At 34.4% G+C, this 19,121-nt stretch overlaps 4 protein-coding genes across 4 annotated transcripts; 1 reads left to right on the top strand and 3 right to left on the bottom strand.

Moving 5' to 3' along the window:
• Positions 1-1,563: 1,563 nt before the first annotated feature.
• On the bottom strand, positions 1,564-2,507 carry LOC129896386 (dehydration-responsive element-binding protein 1A-like). The gene has a single exon (XM_055972266.1). The coding sequence runs from the start codon at positions 2,404-2,406 to the stop codon at positions 1,723-1,725; it is 684 nt and encodes a 227-aa protein (XP_055828241.1). The 5' UTR covers positions 2,407-2,507; the 3' UTR covers positions 1,564-1,722.
• Positions 2,508-10,762: 8,255 nt separating this feature from the next.
• Positions 10,763-11,791, bottom strand: LOC129896387 (dehydration-responsive element-binding protein 1A-like). Its single transcript, XM_055972267.1, has one exon. The coding sequence runs from the start codon at positions 11,713-11,715 to the stop codon at positions 11,047-11,049; it is 669 nt and encodes a 222-aa protein (XP_055828242.1). The 5' UTR covers positions 11,716-11,791; the 3' UTR covers positions 10,763-11,046.
• A 1,405-nt stretch (positions 11,792-13,196) lies between these two features.
• LOC129894591 (uncharacterized) lies at positions 13,197-13,681 on the bottom strand. The gene is made up of 2 exons (XM_055970287.1): positions 13,430-13,681; positions 13,197-13,310 (listed from the first exon to the last, which is right to left on the bottom strand). Exons 1-2 carry the CDS (start codon positions 13,679-13,681, stop codon positions 13,197-13,199), a joined length of 366 nt encoding a protein of 121 aa, XP_055826262.1.
• A 3,305-nt stretch (positions 13,682-16,986) lies between these two features.
• Positions 16,987-18,261, top strand: LOC129894590 (uncharacterized). Its single transcript, XM_055970286.1, has 3 exons — positions 16,987-17,229; positions 17,386-17,888; positions 18,006-18,261. The coding sequence occupies exons 1-3, from the start codon at positions 16,987-16,989 to the stop codon at positions 18,259-18,261; spliced, it is 1,002 nt and encodes a 333-aa protein (XP_055826261.1).
• Positions 18,262-19,121: the final 860 nt, after the last annotated feature.

The raw sequence follows: 19,121 nt of genomic DNA, 5'->3' as shown, positions 1-19,121 counted from the left end.
TATTTAATACTAGCTCCCCTCAAAATATTAAGTCTAAAAAATAAAATAAACAACTTATTGTGTAAATATGAAGAATAAAATTCTTATTTTTATTATTAAAATAACGCAATAAAATTCTTAAAATTTAAATTTTAAAATTATAAGTTTTTTCTTCAATACTGATTTTTCTTCAACTTTTCCACATCTTTCAACACTTATTACCTGTTGAAATTTTATTTTTCTCCTGCAATTTGATTCCTCCCTCTCCAAACCCAATTTGGCAAACTGGTTACTTTTAAATCGCTTTGAGTTTAACATTTTAATTGATTTGAGAGAAAGAAAGAGACGTAAATGTTCAATTTTGGATTTTAGGACGAAGGATGTTTACATTCAAAGTTGGGTTAAACAAGAAAATAAGATGTCGTTTTACATTGGTCACGAGGCTCCAAAGGTTTGTTTTTTAGGTGTACAACCCCTTTTTCATGATTTGTTTTGGATGTCTCGTCTTGTCTTTTCTTCCCGCTTATGTTTATTTATAAAATTTTATTGTGTTATTTTAATAATATGGGCAAGAATTTTAAGAATTTTATTCTTCATTTTTACACCATAATTTTTTTATTTTATTTTATGTTAGACTTAAATATATTGGGATGAGCTAATATTAAGAATTTGAATAAATAAAAAATTATCTTGTAGAACAAAGAAAAAAATTAACTAATTAGTAAAAGAATTCAATTCAATTAAATTTGATTAGAGGGTAATTTTAGACCAAAAGATGAAAGGAGGGTACCAAAAGATGGAAGGAGGGGTATCTTTTAACCAAAAATGAAGATGGAGGGGGGGGGGGTTATTTTTAGACCAAAAAATAAAAGAATGGGTATTTTTGAGTCATTTCCAATAAATTAAGATTATTCTTGAACCAAAAAATGAAAAAAAGATATTTTTGAGTCATTTTCAATAGATTAGAAATATTCTTAGTCCTTTTTCCTAATAAATGAAAGTCCACATAGATAACGATTACAAAAAAGCTAACCATTAAAATTGTGGGAGAAGGATATATATAGGAGAAGGTGAAGGGTTAGTTCCTTTTGGAGTTGTAGTGTTAATTTGGACTAAATGACCAATCAATTGTATCCTAGGAGACTCCAAATGTAATTATGTTGAATTAATGATAAAGTTAGAAAATTGACTTTCAAATAATATGAGAAGCCATCAATATTGTCTTACTGAACTACACTCTTTCACTCATTGATCACTTGCACTAACACACGTTTTTGAGAAATAGGAATCATGGATTAGTATTACAATTGTACTAGGTAATAGGAACCTAGAAAGTGAGACATGTCCTTTCCCAATCAATCCTGGAGTAAGGGTGGGTTCGATTTTTTGTTAAAATTTTTGAAAAATATTTTTTTATAAAAATAAGTTTTTAAAATAAGAAAAATCATTTATTAATTAAAAGTAGGAAAAAATAAGTTCCACAAATAACATTTCACAGTCCTCCCACTTTCCAACTCTCTAATTCTAAATCTAGAAAGAAAATATATTGAACATTCTGAGGATAGGTGAAATAGCTGCTGCTAATTAGATTAACTTGCTCACTTTTTTCATTCAAATTCGATGGCTTGAAATTCGAATAGTGTGTATATTAATTGTTACTAAATTACTACACTTGTATACATTCATAATTTCGTACCATCCAAATACTGAGTACGAAACTATTAATATCTCCTAAATCGTTATTTAAATAGAATAATTCCATAAAGGCATGTAAGCATCATCAGCTTCCACATAATGATCTCCGATTTCTAAACATTGAGGTGGAGATAGCATTAGTCCTTCCGCCATATTCGCAAGTAATCCAGGCATGAAAAAGAGTGCTTCCTCATCCAGGAAGAACGCACTCTCTCGTTCTTTCTCATTCACAAAGAATGCATTTTCTGGCGTTTCAGGACTAGTACTACTGCATTCTCCTGAAACTTCTTCCGACTTTGATGATGATCGGAAGGCTTCCGCGGCCTCAGTGGCCGCCTTTTGAATATCCTTGGAGTTGGAGGAAGCCGGGATAGGCAACCTCCAAGCAGAGTCAGCGAAATTCAAGCAAGCAGAACGGCCCCTTAATGCTAAAGCTGCCACGTCATGAGCTCTAGCCGCCATTTCTACCGTTGGGAATGTGCCGAGCCAGATTCTTGATTTCTTATTTGGTTCTCTGATTTCACAAACCCATTTTCCGGAATTCCTCATCCTGACTCCCCTGTATATTGGATGTCGAGTTTCGCGAAATTTCTTCCTGCCAGCTGGCTTCTTTGGGTTATTTGAAGCTAACATAACTTCCTCATCAGAAAAATTATTATCAGACATTGAATCTGATGATGATGATGATATTTCAGTGAGTGAGTCCGAATAAAAGCTTCGAAAGATATTCATAGTAATATTTTTCAACACTGACTAATTTGATGAGAGAGTAAAAAGTAGGGTTGGATGAACGTTTTGTTGAGCTAGAGGTTTTTGGTTTATGGTGAATATGAAGTGAGTATTCTATATATACAGATGTGGATATGATATGATAAGTGAATTATTGAAGCTAACATGGAGTTGGAGGGTGATCAGGAGACAGCTGTTTCAAGTCTTAAGTGTGTAGAACTCGTGTGTAGCCTCTCTACTCATGTGGCGAATTTCTAGTTTATGCCTCTCCTTCTTCCTTCTTTCCTTTTTGGAATGCAAGTAGTAGTATATCTTATCTAGAGTACTTGAACTGGTTAAGCTATTAATACACATTTTTTTTGTCAAAGGGCGGCATGAATATATATTGACTACTACAACTAATCCTCTTACTTCTTAGTATTATATTACTATGTTACTCTCTTTCTTAGATCATGTGACATAGAAAATCATTTAAATTTTTATATGGTTTATTAATATTTTAAATTGTTAATTATCGTAATTTACAGTACTTTTAGGAATTTTCTAAATAATATATGTTACTTCTTCTATCTCAATCAATCAATTTATTTTGTCTTTTTATATATATTAAATTATTAATTATTATAATTTATAATACATTTTTAAATATATAACAAATTAAAAAAAGTAAGACAAACAAATAAAAATAAAAAAAGTATGAAAATTCCAAAAATGCCATCGGCCCGGAGCAGGATGTCGATGGACAGTTTCCTGCTTCTGACCACTTCTATATAGTAGTATAGAAATATTACACTTGAGATACGATTGGTCAAAATTAACATTTGGGGACAATTCGTACAAAAACTTGAATATCGGGTAATAACTCAATCCAAACAATTTTTACTAAATGTGTTTGGACATGCGATATAAAATTATAATTTTAAATCAGTGTTTGGCCATGCGATTTGGGATTTCAAATCATAATTGTATTTTTTTAAAATGTGTAAAACTTGATACATAAGTTTATATTTTGTTAAAAAAAAGGACCATCATTTTAATTTTTGCAAAAAAACATGCATGTTCGACATTAAGAGAAATTATAAAGGTAGGAAAGAGGTTCAAGCGGTGTAATGACCCTCCAGGTCATTTTCTCCATTTTTTGATCTTTTCAGTGTTTAGAACTTTCCTATAGCGATCCCAAGTCATTTATGACTTGTTGGCACTAACAGCTCGGTCCCCTGATCATTCGTTTGGGTTTTATATCTATTTCCCTATTTTGGGGTTCTTGGAGTTTGAATGGTTGACTTCGGTCAAAATTTCAGGAATACGATGTCAGAACGGAATTCTGACGGATCCATCAGCTCCAAAATAGTCAAATTAGGCTTGTAGCGTGGTCGGCGCGAGCATCAAGGTATTTGGTGCGAATTTGAGGTTGTTTGGCGCTTTAGCCTTTGAAATTTAGCCTAAGGTTGACTTTGGTAAATATTCTTGGAAAACGCGTTCGAATCAAAATTCTGTCAGTGCGGTTAGCTTTGGAATGTCAATTTTGGTCTGTAATGATCTTTCTTGCGGTTTCTGAGACTTCTGATCTCATTTCTAGCCTTCTTGTGGATTTTGGCTCAAAATGGTGCTTGGGTGTGGAACCCACTTTTTGTTGAGATGAACTTGGATGAAAATTCTGAGTGCACCGTTGAGTATGGAACGTCGAATTTAGTGGGTTAGCATATCTAGTTCATTTTTATCGAGTTTCGAATGAATCTCGAGGGTCCGTTTGGAAGCTTTAAAATATAGCAAAAGCTGAAATTTGATGCAGTCCTTTTAGAGACTAGATTTTGACTTTTTGCGACCAAATCCATTTTTATTTAAAGCTAAAAATCAGCATTCAACTTTATTTTCAAAATATAATTTTTTGAGTATTTCGAGTCCAAATTGAGTGATTCAAAAGGCTATCTTGCATGGTTTTTTGAGGAAAATACCGTGGTAGTGTCTGAATTGATCATGGGTTCTCCGTTCAAGGTAAATTTTGATTTTTTGCTGCTAATTCGGATGGTTTTTGAGCTGATCTCTTGGAAACCTGGGAAGTTGATTTCTAGGACATTTCAGGTCCGAATTGAATGGTTCTTGGGTCTAAATTGTGGGAGTTTTTGAAAAGAACACGTTGGTAGGATCAGAAAATGACTTAGGAGCTTCGTTGGGGGTGAGTTTTTCAATTCTAATTGCTGCATTGACTATTTTTCGGGTTGGAATTTGAGGGATATTTAGAAAGTCATATTTTGGTCAATATAGGTCTGTATTGGGTGATTCAAAGCTTCAAGTTGTGGAGTTTTTTGTGAAGATCGTCGTGGTGTGGTTGATTTCAACTGTAGAACCTTTGTTTGAGGTAATTTCTTAGTTTTAGTTGTTGTCCCTCTTTCTTAATTTTTTTTCTTTTCATTACTGAAGGACTCTTTTGCATGCACCAATTTCTTCCATTCCGAGTTTTGAATTGTGCTCCAATTTGGGGTACAAGTTTTTATTTATGCTTATAAATTTTTTATGGAGTTGATTTCGGGATTCCCACCGCGGGTCCCATAATTCCATTTTAGACCCTAGTTTGGGTCCGTTTCTAAAAAATGTGATATTGGTGTCAAAATGTCCATATTGATGAGGTGATCAATATTTTGTTAGCATGGCGGCGATTAGAGGTGATTCAGAGCTTAAAAGCTTCATTCTGGTGGATTTGAAGCTCACGTGTTCGGCTTCGAAGTAGGCTACGACCTCCCCCTTTTGACTGAGTTCTTTTAGATATCATCTAGTATCTGTTGCATATGATTTAGGTTGGTATTGGTCGGGTTTAGGGCCTTCCTCCTGTTATCTTATTTCCTTGACTCCGGTTGGACCTTAGACTAGCGTTGTCTCTTGAGATCCTTATTTTAGGCTTGTGATTTCGGTTGCATTATTGTTGGGTGAGGTTATCCTTCTTAGGATCGATATTATGGACTTAGGTTAGGGTTGAGTCTTAGATGCTTTAGTTTGTGTTCCAGTGCCCTTTCAATACTCAGGCATTATCAAAAAACCCAACTCAACCCCTTAGGCAGGAATTACAAGCCAAATAACCTCTTCACATCTCTAACTCAGTTAAGTCATAGATTACACAGTCTCAAGTACAAATAAAATATCACATAAGGCCCCCACACGGGCTACACAGCACATATAAGCCCCCATACGTGCATCACAATATACATTATCAGTACCAAACTACACTACTACCCCATTCCAAAGTCTACAACATAGAATTTGACTAATCACCCCAACTCAGCCCCAAGAAGGATAGTCAAACCTACCTCAATTGTCGGAACCTCACTCGAATGCTCTACCAGATGAACAACCTTTGAATTTAATACCCGAAATGATAACCCACTACCAAGGATGAAATATACGCATCATGAGGTGTACAATGACACTCATATTGATAGATTTCAGAATTTGGGGTAAAATAGTCCAAAAAATAATCATTTAAAAAAAAAGTCAAATCTGAAATTTTATTTCAAAATCAACTTTTACACAAAAACTGGAGTTCAGAAGTGAAAAACCCATAAAAAAGAAGTACAATTTGAGGTAGAAATCGCCATTTCAAGTTTCATGAAAAACCTCCAAAGTTTGAGTTCAAAACCATGAATTTCAAGGTGAAATCATAAGATAATGGAAGGAAAATCAAAGGATTTAGGTTATAAATACTTATCCAAATGAAATTCTCTGAAAATCTACTTCACAAATCGTTCAACCAACCTCTTGGAAATCAAATATGGAAGAAAAGACCCAATTCCTATTTTTGGACCTCTCAAGTATCGCTAAAGCGACCAAAGGGTGGCTAAAGCGAAGGTTCGCTTTCGCGAACCCCGCTTAAGTGAGCCCCTTAGCTTAAGAGATAGGTATAACTAAAGAGAATATTCGCTAAAGCAAACCTGGTCTGCTTAAGCGGACCCCTGCATCAGTAACACAGCAACAGATCCAAACTTCATTTCCAAATCTCCAATCGAACCCTCGAGATTTGTTCAGAATCCCATACATACAAACCATATATGCACTTCTACTAAATTTGGCGTTCTAGACTTAATGGAATCATCAAAATTCAAATTCAAGATTTCCTTGATTCGAAAGTTGAGAAGTCGCAACTTACCTAGTTTCGGCACTTGAAATACCCAAAATACCTTTGAAACTTCTAATGATTACAACAATGTCATTTCTAGCGTTAGAATCACCTCTCAAAACTTGTGGAATCATCAGAAATCCAATTTGAGTCTTCGAACTCAATTTATTGACCAAAGTCAAACTTAGCTCATTTAAAACTAAATTTTCAACTTGAGACCTCAAATTCATATATTAACCCCAAATCTGATTCGGACGACTCTCCTAGACTAATTTCTACATTCCAAAGTTAATGGATTTGATAGAATCCCATTCCGATGCCCATAGATCTGATTGGTCCCAAAAACTACTTTTTTACCTCTTGACTCTATTAAACTCAAGAATTTGTCCAATTCACTAACTATTAAGACTTTAACACATTCAACCACACAAACTGAACCAATAAAACTCAGAGGCACTCATGATAGGGGTAAAATGATAACTTCACACAAATTTTTCAAAAATGACCCTCAAGGCCATTACACCATTATAGCTAGGCGCAGTTTCTAATAGGGCTTGTGATGGCTGGTGTAACTTAGTGCTAGTGCTGGAGACCTTTGAGGCTCATCGTAGCCGTAGGTTTGGCTTAGTTGTGCTTGTTGGGAGCTGAGATGCCATATATTAGGGTATATTTTCGGGTAAGGCATCATTACGAGAGATGTTTCTCCCCCTATTTGATATTGAGTCATGTCTCGATTGTTCACTTTTGGTTAGCGTAAGGCTTATGATGCCTGTTTATCTATTATTCATTGTTGGACCTAAGGCAGTATTCGATGAGCGATTGGACCCTAAGTTAGTTCATTTGCCTTGTTATTATCGTATGACTTGATGTACTGTTCAGACTACGTGTACCTTGCATTAATTGAGCATATTCACTCATTTTTTGGTATGATTCCAGATTCTTTATGGATTTTTACTACTATCTTTGAGAAGGCGTTCTCACACTTTTACTACTTTTAAAATGGATTTTTAATGGGATTCATACCACCTGGATTACTTGGTCACTGGTTTTAAAACTTATGAGGCGTTGAGGACGTACTTTTTTTTCTACTTGAGGCATTAAAGTCATCTGGAATGTGCTCAGCTTTACTTGGATATTCGGTGCGTTGACACCCTTTCTAGACTTACCGATGCCCCTAGGCGTTTACTAGCTGGTTGGATGGCCCCTTTTTAGGGTGCTCATGGTTTAAGGTTACTGGTTTACTGATACACGGAGCATGTCGCCCTTTCTACCTAATCTAGCTACACATTCTTCTAGTACCATCGACAGAGATGACTTATATAAGACCTAGTTTGGGTTCAGGCAGTGTATATAGATTTTCCGCATCCCTTATGGGTCTTTCTAGCCGTGAGTACTTATACCGGATGAGGGATCTATATGGGTCCCACCTAGGAGGCCGAAGGCCGGGGTAGGTCTATACACTTTGGGTTAAAGTCCCTGATTACAGACGATACTTTGGGTTAAAGGCCCTAGTTATAGATGACACTATGGGTTTTACTACAAACTTACATTCATTAGCATCGCATATCTCTAGTATACTTGTATGATGTGGTCCCTTGATTTATAGGGGTCAGAGATATATTTTTCATTGTTTGTACCTTCCGGGGGTATGGACGTCCGGTCGGTTATTGTTTGATCTTACTTGTACTTACCTTTGGTTGTATTTGTAGTTGGTCTATGAGGTATTTGAGTTGGACTGTGGTTGGTACTTCTTGCTAGGTTTAGTCGAATTAGTTCTTAGGTGATTACGTGGTTAGCATTGCTCGTTGGTACTGTATCCTTATTTAGTAGACTTCTATGATTCCTTCTTCTTGTTAATAGGTTGTTGAATTACGTTTCAGGTGCATTCTTCGACTCTGCTCCTTTATCTATGTCTTCAGTCTCATTGTCTTATTTTTTGTTATTATTGTGATAATTTCTGATTAATTACTAGTGCGGTATTTACCTGTTTATATGTTATTTAAACTTGCTTTATCTGCAAAGCTCAGTCGGCCTGTGCCTACTCAGTACCATTCATTCAGTACTCATATTACACTTCTGCCCCTACAGATCATAATACGAATTTTCGCCTTTAATTTGGACTGGTGTGTAACAGCTTTTGGGTCGGTGATTTGGTGAGCTCCTAGCGTTCGGAGTTGCTAATTTCCATCTATGACGGATTAGGACCAGTCTTTACCTTCTTTCGAAGACTGTCTGTACTTATTTTGTATTTTAAAAAAGCCTTGTACTCATATTTTGATTTAGATGCTCGGTTACTGACTGATGTCAGGTCTTAGGGTGGTTTCTTGTGTTTGTTTCAGTTTTTCTCTTTCTTTTTATTATTATTTACTTTCCGCTTTATTTATTCATCTTCCTCTTGATAGACCGTTGCCTCTGGTTTCGGAATAAGGATTAAGGGTTAAGGGTTAGGCTTATTTGCCGGTGGGTGTTAGTAGGTGTCATCACGGCCTGAGAAATTGGATCGTGACAACCGGGAAGTCTAGTGAATTGATGGTGAGAGAATTCTTAAAACATTATGACAAATGATGTAAGCAAAGGGCAAATTGGTCCACACGAAAATAGCATAAATGAGTCAAACTTTTAACATATAACATATAACATATATGAGCCTTTTCTCAAAATTCAATGACATATTTGAGTCTTTTTTCAAGAATGTATAATAATGAAAAAAAAAATTAAGGTACAAGGAGGAGGAAGCTGATGAAATAATCAAAGTCAAAATCAAGAATGACTTTCGAATAGTAGAAGGTGCACTGTGAGTTGCCTCTTTGGAGTTGTAGGAGTTTGTCTCCTAGAGTGTCCAAATGCGAACTGTTGAAAGATACTCTCTACCATATTAAGTGAACTTTTGGGATTTTTTTTTATTCAAAATTATTATATTATTCAAAGTTCAAGATAAATGGTTGAATTTTTTTATATATTTTTCTTTTTCTTTAATAAAATTTTATATTTTATAGAAGATAAATTGCACTACTTAAAAATAAACAAAAGTGTAATAGTGAAAAATATGATTTAAATTATGTCCTTGAATGTTTTTCTTAATAGGTGTGCATATACTCTATTCGGTTTATTTTTATTTTAACGGTCATTTTAACTTTTTTAAAAAACTTAATAAATTCAAATCTTTGTTTACTTTATTAATTAAATTATCCCTATTTAATAAAGATAGATTGATATTTCTTATGCATATTTTTTTAATATTAAATATAGTTAAACTAATTATTAACTTTAATTTTGAATCTTTAAGGTCTTTTTCAATTTGTTTGTCCTAAAAAAAATTTAGTCTATTTTAAAAAGTATGTTTTTTTTTTCTTTTTGACAATTTTTTAATTCAAATTCTTGATATGACATATTTATGATCACACGATCAAATGTATTTAGATACATCCTACATATAAGTTCACAAGATTCAAAAATCACTGAAATCTTTTTAAATTTTTTGTTAAATTAAAATAAGATAAAGAAAATTGCAACTGCCATAGTAATTTATTTTGAACTAAAATGAGAGTTAAAATAGGAGGGAGGGAGTGTTTAGTTAGAAAAAATGACCTTTCAAATATATGAAAGTCATTAACTGATAATACACGGTTTTGACAGTTACTAACATGACTCCAAATGCCTGCCCTTTTCAAGAAATGAAAGAAAGCTTTTTGTCCAACCGAAAGGTGTGGTCCACGTGGCAGCAGTTGCAGCTCCCCAACATCTTATTTCAATGTTTCCTAGATTTTCTACTACTATTGGACTAGAGGAATAATCTATTTTAATTATTTTTGGAAAGTTTTCTATAATTTTTGACATTTAGTTATTCTTATTTCGCTGTATATATTACATTAATACTGTTTTGTTGAATAAGAAATTATTTCTTATATTACAATTTTAAAATGCTTCCAACATGAAAAAGTTGACTTCTAGTCATTGTTACCTCTTTGTAATTTCTGAATATTCAAATTCTTTAATGATGAAACAAATAAATTTGGAATTTAAGTTCGATGGTTGACTCATACTAGGCACCCCTTCATTATAAGTTGCTTTTATAGTTTTCAAGAATTTGAACTCATTAATTTAAGATTCAATCAAACTAAATAATTTTTCTTAGCTTCTATTCATAAATTAACATTTAGATACTCAGTAATTACAAAAAATAAGTTAGAACTTGTAATTCTTCAACATCAGATCAATGGAGAAAAAAACATTCTTGAATATTAGTCAATGTTTAGAAAGGCAAAAAATATTGAACATTCAAATAAGACGGCTTGATATTTGCAATGCAAATCTTTTCTTCTCACTGCCAAAACCAAGTCATCCAATTTACACGTGTTATAATTGTGGTGGCGCTACAATCTACATCGTTTAGTACTAAATTAAAATACTAGCTAGTGTACATTCGTACCATCTAAATAGAGTACGAAAACTACCTAAAATCTTTAAGAAGCTGTACAGATAGAATGTCCTAACTTCCTAAAAATAGTAGTAGTACAGTTAATAACAAAAACTATTTAGACAGAGTAACTCCATAAAGGCATGTAACTATCAACAGCCTCCACATAATGATCTCCGATTTCTCCACATTGAGGTGGAGGTAGCATTAATCCTTCCGCCATATTCGTAAGTAATCCCGGCATGTAGAACAGTGCTTCTTCATCCATGAAAAATGGCGCTTCCTCATTCATTATAAACAACGCGCTTTCTGGTATTTCAGGAGTACTATTACTAATAGAGTCTCCTTCGGACTCTGATGACGATTGTCGGAAGGCTTCGGCTGCCTCAGCGGCCGCCTTTTGAATATCCTTGGAATTGGAGGAAGCCGGGATAGGCAACCTCCAAGCAGAGTCCGCGAAGTTCAAGCAAGCAGAACGTCCCCTTAATGCTAAAACTGCCACGTCATGAGCTCTAGCCGCCATTTCAGCAGTAGGGAAAGTACCAAGCCAAATTCGTGATTTCTTATTTGGTTCTCTGATTTCGCAGACCCATTTTCCTGAATTCCTCATCCTGACTCCCCTGTATACTGGATGTCGAGTTTCGCGAAATTTCTTCCTGCCAGCTGGCTTTTTCGGATTGTTTGAAGCTAACATAACTTCCTCGTCAGAAAATGATGATGATGACGACGAAGATGATGAAGATTCGGTTAAAAGTGGACCTGAATAATAGTTTCCAAAGATATCCATTATTTTTTAGAGAGTTCAAAAAAAGGAAATAGTAGTAATAGTAGTAGTGTTGGGTGTTTGTTGAGTTAAGAGGTGGTGTTGTACATATTTATAGTGGAAAGTATGATAGTGAGAGCTGAGGAGAAGAGAACACGGAGTTGGAAGGAGACAGGCTGGATATTAAAGTGTAAAGCCCAGCTGTTATGTTTTATGGGACAAGTGGATTTTGTGTTCTAAAAAAGTAAATTCCAAGTTTAAATTGCGTACAACTCGTGTGGGGATGCGGCAACTCGTGAGCTTTTCCTCTTTCTTCCTTCCTTCCTTTTTGGAATAATATCTTATCTACACTACTACTTACTTGGACCAACTTAATAAGCTACTACTCATTACTGACCAATCTTTGACATTTCAATATGATAACATAAATATAACTTATTCCTGTTCCATCTATTTTATACTCATCACCAATTTAATTAACTCATTAATCTTTATTCAGTTTACCAATAGTTGTCAAGGCAAAGGGTCATCAATTATTATTTTTAATATTCCCTCTGGTCGTGAATTGTTGAAAGTTTAAGAGTATTGTTGAGGCCTTTTTTGTGTTTATTCTTTATTTAATGAGATTCTTAATAACTTTACATTTTCTAAAAGAATAGTTTAGGAATAATCAAAATAGTAATAGTATAAAATAACTTTTAATTTTTGTCCTTAAATACTTTTGTTAAGAAATGTGTCACACTCCAATAATTCAATTAATATGATTTAAAGGGAGTACTACTTTAAATTATCTAGTACTAGTATCAGGAATGTAGAATTTTTTATTGAAGTCATTATTTAAATCAATTTATCAAAATAGTATATTTTTTTGAAATTTTACAGAACTAGTATAAACGTACTTGGTAGTAATGTTTTAGGTATTACTTGATTCAAAAACATTAATGAGAAAAAGATAAATGTCGGACGGAATAAACAGACATAAAACGTTACTGTCAAATACATTTTATTAATTCGTTACTCACAGACACGTTTTAAGGTTAAAACGTTACTGACAATAACGACTCTTTAATAATACAAGAATAGTTTAAGTTTTAAAAGTCGACTTGTTTTACAAACAAAGTAATTTTTAGCAAAAAAAAAAAAGCTGAATAATAACACAAGAATAGCTATTATTTTTACTTGTAAATGACTAGAAAGAAACGGAAAAAGAATGAGCAGCTTAATAAAAAAAGCGAAAATAATATATTAGGGATACTTACTTGAAGTCATTTAGACCAACAGGTTTTCAAAGGCAAGCTAACGCTGATGATGGGAAATATAAAACTTAGTCATGTTAACTGCTACGTAATGCAGTGGGATCAACAACACTCTCATTCCCTCCATGATACTATCCACCTAAAGCTCTTTGACTTTCATCCTGTATGATCATAGCATAACACTGACTTACACTAAGGGTTGGATTCATCATAAGTATTTGACTTATGGCCTACATAGCTATCATTCAATCACATTAGGAATTGCAATAATTTTTGCCTAACTATGCTATCAGTGTACTCCTTTGATTTTGCACAATCATAAGATAGAGGTGGTACAATTGAGTCGAATTCATCCCATGGATCCTTTAATCGAGAGTAATGCACAGAGACAGGGAAATACCTTGAGTGTGTGAGACTATAGCTTTGTAAGATGGAAAATTCTGGACATGTTTACCTTATCAAAACGTTCCTTCAAATCAGACCATACCAGTGCTGCATTTGATCGCATTACAGAGATCCCACTGTTTCTTCTCCACATTATCCTTGAAGTCATCTCTATTGATACTACCATCTATGAACCCCAATTTGTTCTTCGTGAGGAGATTCAGTTGCATCGCACGTCTCCAAAGTGTGTAGTTCTCCATTCCAACGAGTTGGATCCCAATTTTCACAGCTCCTGGGACGTCGGAAGGACTAAGAAACAAAGGATGATCATGATCTATCTTTGTCACCATTGCTCTGCAGAGATCAAACTTCTAGATATAATGGAAGCTGAAAACCTAAGCTAAAATTGAACTGAAAAATTGGTAGTCCTCTGAATCGTATGCATTGCTCTGATACAATGTTAAAATGAACAATCGAGCATCCATCTATGGATGAATTACAGAGAACACAGAAACTCCATTTCATTCAGCAGGAGAGAACTTTACATTGAGGAATCTATTTAGCTATGCAGTTGAACCTTCTTTATATACACATTCACAATCTAGTCTAGGTGCATTATGGAAAATATCTTCTAACAGAACTGTAGCAAACTTCTACTCTAACAGCTAGATCATCTAATTAGCTTAACTAACAGTCGACTAACAGTAGCTCAACTAACTAACTAACTGAATTAGCTCCAACTCAACTATTTTCTATCTCCTTGTTGTACTCTCTAATAATTGGAGGTAGTTTTGGGAGTATAAATTTTCTTGTGGAGTCATTGCTCCATTTTAGTAGCTCGTCTCGTTATTGGTATGATCTATCCAACTCTTTCACGTTCTATACTTTTTTCCATTCATAGACAACAGTTAGAGATGAGTCATCAATTAGTGTAAATTTATTATATGATCAATTGCGGAGTACGTTGTAGTAGGTTGTGCTTACATGCATGGTGAATGGAAGGAGACTCCAAAATGTTGGAAGTGGAAATTTGTGAGTAAGCTGACAGTGGTTTTTACCGTGCATTCGCAGTGGTATGTATAACGACTTAGTTGTGAGCGTAATAGAAAGCATGGAGTTAGATTGTGAGTCCAGTGAGTCGAGATTTAGTTGTTTGATGAATGCTTGGGTGGAAACTCATCCATCTTTCTTAACGAATTATAGGTAGGTAGGATTGTATATTCTGGATATTGTACTTCTGCTTATCAGATTATTCTTACATGGTTAACACTCTAATCTGAGTTCCAAGAATATCATTTAATTTCCATTCATATTATTTCATAGACTACGCAGCTTGCATTCGAGGATATATACTACACATGATCTAGGTTATTTTCGTGAATGGCATGCTTTTATACGACAAGTACCAGGGTGTCTTATTGTCCGTCATCGTATAGGATATTGAGAATCATATATATCCAACTGCATTGTGGTGTACGAAAAGTGTAATTATTCGCTTCCACTGCACACGCAAGTATACGTGATCGTACAAGAAATATAGTGACTCGAGAGTCACATGTCAAATTCACAGGGACTTATGAATAACTATAAGATAAATTAAATTAATGGAAAAAGGTCAAAATTACCCCTGAACTTCGAAAAATAGTTCATCCATGCCCTTCGTTATACTTTAGGGCCAATTATACCCTTACCGTTATAATTTGGGCCAAATATGCTCTTGAGTATAATAGAGTGTCATGTGTCGGTTTCTCAGTGGCCAACTTATTTCTCCTCTTATTTTTTTATCCGGATCAAATAAATATAGATCCGACCCAATCAATTTAGTACCCGACCCATCAATAACATATCATACCCAAATAAATCTAAACCTAACCCATCAATAACGCTGCTCTCTCTCTAAAAAAATGCATACCATCTCTCTCTATCGTCTTCAACCTCCATTTCATCATCAAATATTGTACATATATGCATTTATCTACTGCTGTTGTTATTCATAAGGTTCTTATTGGAAGAAGGTTCTTCATAAATTCCATAATCTTTGTTTATTTACTACTGCTATTGTTGTGTTTTCAGTTTTTTAAAGGCTTGTTGCGGATTGTTAAGTCTGAACGTTAATGGAGGTTGATTTTATTTTATTTTTGAAATCTGGTGATTTTTGTTTTGAAATATGGTGATTTTTTTTTTGAAATCTGGGATTTTGCCCAACAATTTTATATTCCTAGTTTATTATCAGTTGTTTATTTTTTTCCCTTTTCTTTGTGGTTATGATATGGTTCCGAAGTGGATAGACAACAATGCAAATTTCATTTGTTGTTACCCTATGCTTGACTTAATCAATTTAAAAAAAATAATTCTTTTTCATTTTTTGGTGATAGACAATACTGAGAACTTCATTTGTTGTTTAGGCTAGATCATTTTGGGAGTTAGAAAATAAGTTTTGTCCAAAGTCTTATTTTGTCTACTCATTTACATTAACTTTTACTTACTAATTAATTGCAGCTTGTTAAGATGATAAAAGTCAACTTATTCTTCCATCATGGTGGTGATTGGATTCGAGAACCACATGTATTATATGAAAAGAAATGGGTTCACTATTAGAGAGAGTATGATCCTGATCTCTTATCTTATATTGACATTGTAAATGAGTACACTTTCCGTTTAGGATTTATAGGTGTCCAACAATTAATTGTTGCTGGACCATCTGGAAAGTACTTTGAATTAGAAGGTGATGAAGGTTGAGGAAATTATTATCATTTGTCTCCGAAGAATGCCATGCCATTCATTTCTTTGCTACTAATGAATGTAAAATAGATGTGCATGATCCCAATATTCTACAATGTGATAAATTATTTTTCTTAGTACCTAATTTTGTTAATGAAGTTGGGACGGATGTGCATGTTCCAAATGTTCTACAAAATGATGAATCACTTTCTTTAGTACCTAATTTTGTTACTGAAGTTGGGACAGATTGTAGTGACACTAAGGATGATAATGGTATGGCATTTGATTGTCCATAATATGATAGTGAAAAATTAGAGAGACTTGCTACAAGAGAAGGGATATCACTGAAAATTTGAATGATTTTAGGGAGTTAGTTAAGGGTATGACCTTCAAGGACATACCAGAAGCAAGGAATTTCTGTAGACTTTATGCACTGGTAAATAAGAAAAAGTTAGTTGTTGAAAAAAGTGATATGCATAGGGTGAGATATTCATATGATGCTGTAGGATGCTCATTTATATGCCACATATCTGATGATGACACTACTGTTGGGTGATTGTTAAGACTTTAATTCCTCATAGTGATTGTGGTGTAGTGTATGATAACCCACTGATCAACTCTAGTATCATAGCTCAATATTTCAAGGAAAAGTTACAAGATCACCCAAAATACAAGGTATCTTTATATGAGGGCAGACTTACATAGAGTTTTTGATTTAAATGTAAGTGAAGAAAAATGTAAAAGAGCCAAACGAGAGGTCCTGGAAACTCTGGAAGGTAGTTTTATAGATAATTACAAAAAATTAGAGGCCTATGCAAATGAATTGAGAGAATCAAATCCAGGAAGTGGTGTTGTCATTAATTTGTCCAAGGAGGCACTAGCTCAAGGTAAAGGAAAATTTCTAAGAATGTATATTTGTTTCAATGCATTGAAAATGGGTTTTAAGGAAGGCTTAAGACCATTTATTGGGTTAGATGGTACATTCCTTAAAGGAAACGCCAAGGGTCAATTATTGATTGTTGTTGGTCAAGACAGTATGAATCAATTTTACCCTCTAGCATGGGCAGTGGTTGATAAAGAGACTAAGAGGACTTGGATCTGGTTCTTACAGCAGTTGCAAAACTCACTTGAACTCCATAATGGCAAAGGAATAACCTTCATATCAGACATGCAGAAGGTAAACTACACTATTTTTTATCTATTTTTTAAATTTGGTTTTTTATTTGTTTTTAAATCTATTTTTTAAAATTTATGTAAATATTTAGCATTGTTTGTTTCTTATATATAGGGACTAGTTGATGAAGTAAAGAATGTACTGCCTGGAGCATATTAGAGATTTTGCGTAAAGCACATTGAGGCAAATTGGTGCAAAAGGTGGAGAAAAGGTGAGTTGAAAAAGCTTCTATGGTGGGGTGCATGGTCCTCCTATGCTAAGGAGTTTGGAGACCAACTTGAACAGATGAAGCAGTTGGATGAACCTGTTGTAAAGGACTTAATTAGCAGGTATCCTCCAGAAACATGGTGTAGAGCTTATCTTAATACAGTCGATAAGAATCAAGAAGTGGACAATAATTTTACTGAGTCATTCAACTCTTGGATACTTGAAGCAAGGTATAAGCCCATCATTGGGATGTTGGATGACATAAGAATTAAGGTGATGAATAGGTCAAGAGAAAATGATGAGTTTGTGAGTAAGTGGTATGGTTTGGTCAATCCTAATACAATGAAGTTGTATAATGAATATTTGAAAATAGCCCAAGTTTGCAAGGTCAATGGTAATGGAGACAGTGGATATGAGGTAATAGAAGGACATGATAGACATGTGGTGAATTTGAGGTAAAAGCAGTGTACTTGTAGGACATGGGACCTTATTGAAATTCCATGCCCACATACAATCAAGGCCATGATTCATAAGAAAATTGACCCTATTTCTGAGATACATTGGTATCATAGCAAGGAGGCATTCAAGCTAGCATACAAACACAAGTTGCAACCAGTTAGGGGCATACAGTTTTGGAATGTTGACCCTTCTCAGGCCATGGAACCACCAGCTTTGGTCAAACTTGCCGGCAGACCCAGGATTAAGAGGGATAGAGGGAAAGATGAGGCCCTTAAGAGGCAAGGTGAATGGAAGCTTTCAAGGAAAGGTAGAGTGATGACTTGCAACAACTGTAGAGAGCCAAATCATAATGTTAGGGGTTGTGGCTAGGTAAATCAACACATCTATTAACTGTTGTGTATCTAATATTAGTATAATTAACTATTTTTTAATGATGTTTTCACTTTTTTGTAGCCAAAGAAAGGCAAGCAATAAGCTAAAAAAAGACATCCTGCTAGAGGCAAAAAGAGACAAACTCGGGGCTTAGGTGATGAAAATGAAAATTCCCAAGTTGAAGAAGAGACCAACTTAACAGCCCCCCAACCAACCCAAGACAGTCAGCCCATGCCTAGTAGCAACACCCCATTTCCTAACTTTGAATATCCCTCAGTTGAAGAAGATGATGAAGACCCCTTTCTAAGGCCCATAGTGATTTCTAAATTTTCCACAAGACTTCAAATGAGGCAGAAAGCGCAATAACCAACAGGTAGAAGGGCAATAAGCTTTAGAGGTGACCATAATGGTGTTAGTGAGATAACCAATCTTCCAATCTCATTAACAAGATTAACTTGGCAAGGGAATGATGCAGTTACTACCAGCAAGTTGGAGTCTAAAGCTCAAGAGAGGATTGGGAAATTGAATCCAAGAAGGGGACCTAACAATTGATTTAGCTTTATGAAATATTATTGTTTTTTTGTGAATTATGGTGATGTATTTACTGCTTAAGACTTGTGGTGTATTAGTTTTTGGGGTTATAGTGTGGCATCCATACAACTATTATGGTGTTTGAAATATCCAGTTGTTTTGTCGAATTCAATTATGTTTAGTTTTACTGAAATGTTGATGAATGTATAGTTGTGTTGTTCAGTTGTAATGTGCAAAAACTGCAGTTGTGCAGTTGAAATATGTATGGAGTGTAGTAAATTGAGATCTATCAGAAGTAGTAAAATTTGATATATGAGAATATGATA

Source organism: Solanum dulcamara, chromosome 7 (genome assembly GCF_947179165.1).
Source record: "Solanum dulcamara chromosome 7, daSolDulc1.2, whole genome shotgun sequence".
Taxonomy (NCBI): domain Eukaryota; kingdom Viridiplantae; phylum Streptophyta; class Magnoliopsida; order Solanales; family Solanaceae; genus Solanum; species Solanum dulcamara.
The sequence above is the reverse complement of the archived record's forward strand: the minus strand, read 5'-3'. Positions and strand labels throughout refer to the sequence as shown.

Bases quoted from the DNA above. Each gene is read 5' to 3' on its own strand.
- LOC129896386 (XM_055972266.1), bottom strand. From the start codon at position 2,406: ATGAATATCTTTCGAAGCTTTTATTCGGACTCACTCACTGAAATATCA.
- LOC129896387 (XM_055972267.1), bottom strand. From the start codon at position 11,715: ATGGATATCTTTGGAAACTATTATTCAGGTCCACTTTTAACCGAATCT.
- LOC129894591 (XM_055970287.1), bottom strand. From the start codon at position 13,681: ATGGTGACAAAGATAGATCATGATCATCCTTTGTTTCTTAGTCCTTCC. The intron at 13,311-13,429 runs GTCTGATTTGAA...TCTCGATTAAAG, and splicing joins TCAAATGCAGCACTGGTATG to GATCCATGGGATGAATTCGA.
- LOC129894590 (XM_055970286.1), top strand. From the start codon at position 16,987: ATGGGTTTTAAGGAAGGCTTAAGACCATTTATTGGGTTAGATGGTACA. The intron at 17,230-17,385 runs GTAAACTACACT...GGAGCATATTAG, and splicing joins TCATATCAGACATGCAGAAG to AGATTTTGCGTAAAGCACAT. The intron at 17,889-18,005 runs GTAAAAGCAGTG...TTGGTATCATAG, and splicing joins AGACATGTGGTGAATTTGAG to CAAGGAGGCATTCAAGCTAG.